The 5,562-nt window shown below is 41.2% G+C and overlaps 1 protein-coding gene across 1 annotated transcript; it reads right to left on the bottom strand.

Moving 5' to 3' along the window:
* Positions 1-207: 207 nt before the first annotated feature.
* LOC133923091 (uncharacterized) lies at positions 208-2,986 on the bottom strand. Its single transcript, XM_062368543.1, has 2 exons — positions 1,151-2,986; positions 208-240 (listed from the first exon to the last, which is right to left on the bottom strand). Exons 1-2 carry the CDS (start codon positions 2,984-2,986, stop codon positions 208-210), a joined length of 1,869 nt encoding a protein of 622 aa, XP_062224527.1.
* Between the last annotated feature and the right edge of the window lie 2,576 nt (positions 2,987-5,562).

The following is a 5,562-nucleotide window of genomic DNA, read 5'->3' as shown; positions in this document are numbered from 1 at the left end:
GTGCTTCAGTCAAACGTTTCTTTAATTCTTGAAAAGCATTTTCCTGTGAGTTCTCCCACTTAAAATCAACCCCTTTCTTTGTTAATTCATTCAAAGGAGCAGCTATGGTACTGAATTCTCTCACAAATCTCCTATAAAAACCAGCAAGGCCATGAAAACTTCTTACTTGACTTACATTCATAGGAGTTGGCCAATCCTTGATGGCTTTCACCTTTGATTCATCCACTTGTATTCCTTTTCCTGAAACAACAAAGCCAAGAAACACAACATGGTCTATGCAAAAACTGCACTTCTCAAGATTAGCAAATAATTTCTCCTTTCTAAGCTCATCCAAGACTTGGCGAATGTGATTCATATGCTCTTCAAAAGACTTGCTGTAGATTAGGATATCATCAAAGTAGACAACAACAAATTTTCCAATGAAAGCTCTCAGGACATGGTTCATTAATCTCATGAAAGTACTAGGAGCATTAGTCAAACCAAATGGCATAACTAACCATTCATACAGCCCAAATTTAGTTTTAAATGCAGTTTTCCATTCGTCTCCAGTTTTCATTCTTATTTGATGGTAACCACTTCTCAAATCAATTTTAGTAAATATTATGGAACCACTCAATTCATCAAGCATATCATCTAACCGTGGAATAGGATGACGATAGTGAATAGTGATATTATTTATAGCTCTACAGTCAACACACATCCTCCAAGAACCATCCCTTTTAGGTACTAATATCACGGGAACACCACAAGGACTTAAGCTTTCTCGAACAAAACCTTTATCAAGAAGTTCTTGTACTTGCCTTTGTATCTCCTTCGTTTCTTCAGGATTGGTTCGGTATGGTGGACGGTTAGGGAGTGCAGCCCCTGGAATGAGATCGATTTGATGCTCAATCCCACGAATTGGAGGTAGTCCAGCCGGTGTTTCTTTTGGAAAAATGTCTTCATAGTCCTGCAAAAGATGAGACACAACACTCGGAAGAGAGGTGATATCGTTAGGTGAAATTAGAATGTCTTTGCACACAAGTACAAAGAGCACTTGATCTGGGTTGTTCCTCACTTCTCTCAGCTCAGATTTTGTGGCTAGCATAACTAGATGCTCTCCCTCTCCTTTCTTTTTATCCCTCAAATTTGGCTTGTGGCACTCACTCACCGAATTGGGGATGGCACTCAATTCCTTTTGCTCTTCTCTTCCTTTACTTGCTGGACTAATTTCAGATTTCTTTTGTAAGTGCTCAGCCATGATTTGTTGAGGTGTCATAGGCTTGAGTACAAACTTCTTCCCTTTCAAATCTAGTGTGTACTGATTTGTTCTCCCACAATGCTGAGTATATCGATCATATTGCCAAGGTCTTCCAAGCAGCATGTGGCACACAGACATGGGTGCCACATCACACTCCACTGTGTCAACATATTCACCAATTTTGAATGGAACTTTTACTTTATATCCAATCTTGATATCTCCCGAATCATTCAACCATTGGACATAGTATGGATGAGGATGCCGCTGTAGTTTCAAACCAAGCTTGTCAACCATCTCACGACTAGCAAGATTATGGCAGCTCCCGCCATCAATGATCACCTTGACTACTTTATCTTGCACTTTAGCTCTGGTTTGAAAAAGATTATGTCGCTGTCCAATTTCAGCTTCCTTCATCTGAACACTCAAGATTTGAGCCACCACAAGAACAGTGCCTTGCTCAAATTCACACCTGGTATGTTCCTCTTCTTCATGGGCTTCATCAACATACTCTTCCTCAACTTCCTCTTCACTAGCTGATTCAAATTCTCCATTATCATTCACAATGATCACACGATTATTTGGACACTCCTTAATTACGTGCCCACGGCCTCCACACTTGAAGCACTGAATCCCACTACTCTTGGCTGTAGAACCCACTGAAGTAGAGGTGGATGCTGCAGGTTTAGAACTCATGCTTGGGGCAGCAGTGTTCTTCCCACTAAAAACACCTTGAACATTAGAACGTAAGCCTCCACTTGAGTTTTTCACCGATGAGGGTGCAGCAGCAAACCTTGAGATTGACTTGCTTCCTCCTGACATAGTCCTCGTGCCATATGACAAGGACTGGCTATTCTTAGCATCTTGCTGCAGTTGGCGTTCAGCTTTGGTTGCTTGATGTACCAAATCAATAAGATGACGGTATGGCTGAAACTCAACAATGCGCTGAATATTGCGATGTAGACCAGCCATAAAACGTGCAATAGTTTGCTCTTCATCTTCATACACATTGGCTCTAATCATAGCCTTCTCCATCTCTTTATAATACTCTTCAACAGAGAAACTTCCTTGCTTCAGATTCTGCAATTTATCAAAAAGATCACGTCGATAGTGCTTCGGCACAAAACGAATTCTCATTTCTCGCTTCATCTCATCCCAAGTAGCAATAGGATTTTCTCCATCTTCTTCACGATCACGGAGAAGTTGTTCCCACCATATCAGAGCATATCCATCAAACTCAAGAGATGCCATTGCTAATTTCTTCTCCTCTGAATAATTATGCAGGCGAAAGATCTTGTCCACTTTCAACTCCCAAGTGAAATAAGCTTCAGGATCAGACCCGCCATCAAATTTTGGCATGGTAAAATTCAGCTTTCCGAACCTCTCCTCATGGTTGCCTCCTCTATGACGTCGGCGACCAAAACGATATTGTGAATGGTTATCATCATCCACATCTTCAGATTCATCATTGTCATCATTTCTTAGACCTCGTCCTCTTCCTCTACCATGTGCAGCACCTCGGTTCCTTCTTTCATGTTCTCTTGCTCTTCTAGCAGCAGCTCCTCCTTCACTTTCTTCCCCATCTTCACCATGGTTGCTTGCACCATCATGAGGTTGGCGACGTACTCTGATTTCAGCCATAAGGGCCTGAAGATCTTGTGTCAACCTATCTTGCTTATCTTCAATGCTTTTCTTTAGTTCATTAAATTGTGCCATAGTAACACAATCTTCTACCTCAATTCCACCCATCTTCCTGTAAAGTTAGCTAAACACGGACAATAGGTATTTGTGGAATTATAAAAATTTGGTAGCTCTCACAACCTCACCTCTCTTACCAACCGAAGCTCTTATGAAGTCCCTGCTGGTTACAGGAAAAACAACCTGTGGTGGTAAAAGAAAGTGATGGTTAGGCGAATACAAGACTAGAGTACCGATTACGATGGCTTGTATGTGGAGCTTGGTGGGGAGTGATACACAAGGAATGCAATCTGAATTCTAGTTGTTGTAAAGTTAAATAATAATCCAAACTAGAAGTACTCTGTCTAGTGCTGACCACAAGATATGAAAGATATAAATGGATCACACTCACGCGCAAAGAAATTTCAGAGTTGATGCAAACAAGGAATATGATTGGGATGCAAGTGTTGCGATCAAACCCAACCAAAATTTTGCACCAAACACGAATAGCCAACTGGTTGCACAACTTGATGTGATAAACTTTCAGCACGTGCACATAAACAAACTGATCTTCAACTATTCTTTCACAATCTTTCTCAACTCTTTCTTCTTCTTTTTTGCAACTTTTCTTTCTTCTCTTTTTTTTTTGACACACTTTTTTTTATAGAACTAAACACAAGGATCAGCTATAACACTTGCACACTTTATGATAGAACAAAACACAACCAGAAGCTATAACTTGATAGGATCAAAGTTTACGCGAAGGATGATGTTGGCTATAGATTTTTTTTTTGTAGGGATTTTCAGATATATGAAAGAGGCTCAAAGGATACGCAAAGGATGATATGATCAGCAACTAAAACAAAAACTCTAATAGACTGAAACTTAACAAAACTCACTAAAATAACAGATTGAAACAAAGGGCTATGGCCAATTTTTTTTTTCAGGCTTTTTTTTTGTGGATAGGACGAAACAAAAATATATGTAGCTAAGGGTAAAGAATCCTACCGTGGGAACGAAAGCTCTGATACCAGATGATACGTCACGATATCCCGATCTTCACGACGTAGGATCAATCACCAGATAACTAGCTTCAAAGAAGCCAAGATAACTTGTTGCAAGCAGCAGTAACTAGTGCAACCTGGCAAATAAAACTCGAAGCCAACCACCGTCTTTAACCGGCAACCTGAATCGAGGATTCGCTCAACCACACTCTCAAAGAACCAACCAACACAGCCTACAATCAATCAAGGCGAACCTTGAAGGGAGTAGGAGCACCAATTGAGAGCGGATGAAGCCGCCGCTTCTGTAATCCCGCGAAGGAAATCACAAGAGCAAAGAGGTAGAGATCACTCTCAATATTTGTTAGCACACAGCTGAACAAAGGGGTTCTGTATTTCGATTATCAAAAAGTCTCCATTTGCTATGAAGCAATGGGGTATTTATGCTAGGAACAGCCCTCCTAGATAGGTATAAACACGAAAAGAAAATAAAAAGATAGACTATGTGAATAGGCTTCCACGAAAAGAGTCTCTGAGTAGTTCCCGCGTGGCTGTTGGTCTTCTGCGCAGTCTTCATTGTTTTGGCAATAACTCCATCTTGGAAAGTCCAAATGATGTGCTGTTGGTTGCGTTGGAAAGCTAACTTGATAAGCTTTCACACCATGTGCAGAATGCACCACAAAACTTTCTAGAGTGGTACAGTTTTACACGGGAACTTGAACATCAGGATGACTGTTGACTTTATGACCAGTCTTCACTAATCCAGTCGAAACTCAGCATTGGAAATTCCAAAGTACTCGGCCCTGGTGGCGTTGAAAACTAGACTTAATAAGCTTTCCAAAATGTGCTCATTCACCTTCATAGCCTTTGGAAATCAAAAGTTATGAATGTTTCTTTCCGACTGTTCTGCAGGACTGGCCTGGTTCGAGTGTGGTTCTTCTCTGTAGTCATCGCCTTGTGTGTTCTTGCCATCCTCCTTGGTGAACCTGAGCAATAGCAACGTGCACGACTTAGGTAGTATATACTTTTCATTAATATTAAGATGAACTTCATAAAGTAGCGCGTTCACCTCTTGTTGTAGCTTCTTTGCTCGACTACGTGTAATCGGTCCATCAAAGACTTGGGCTAGTGTCGATGTAGGTGGTACTTGAGTTGGTGTAGCTTGAATTGGAGGTTATAACATGTTGCTTGATGGCATGGTCATATCGGTTGATCTTCGAGCACCGTTATGACACCTCCGGGACTGGGCATCTTCATACGCAAATATGCATGGTGCGGTGTTGCTCCAAATGTATTCAGGACTCCTCGTCCAAATATTGCATTATAGGGATAGTTGATATCAACCACATCGAAGGTAATGTCCTCCGTTCGAAAGTTTGACCCTTCGCCAAATGACTTCAGGATTGCTATCTTCCCCAAGGCATTGATTACGTTTCCCTCGAAGCCTAGTTGTGGGGACCCAGCCTGGTGAAGGTCACTTCACTGCAAACCCATTCTACCGAAAGCATTGGCAAAGATGATATCAGCCAAGCTTCCATCATCTATCAGAATTCTGTACACTTCATTTCCTGAAATTTTTGCCATAACCATGAAGACATCCATGTGTGGGTAATCTAGAACCCTCATGTCCTCCTGTGAGAAGGTAAT

Source organism: Phragmites australis, chromosome 6 (genome assembly GCF_958298935.1).
Source record: "Phragmites australis chromosome 6, lpPhrAust1.1, whole genome shotgun sequence".
In the NCBI taxonomy this organism is placed as follows: Eukaryota; Viridiplantae; Streptophyta; class Magnoliopsida; order Poales; family Poaceae; genus Phragmites; species Phragmites australis.
This window is presented reverse-complemented; position numbering and strand designations above follow the sequence as displayed.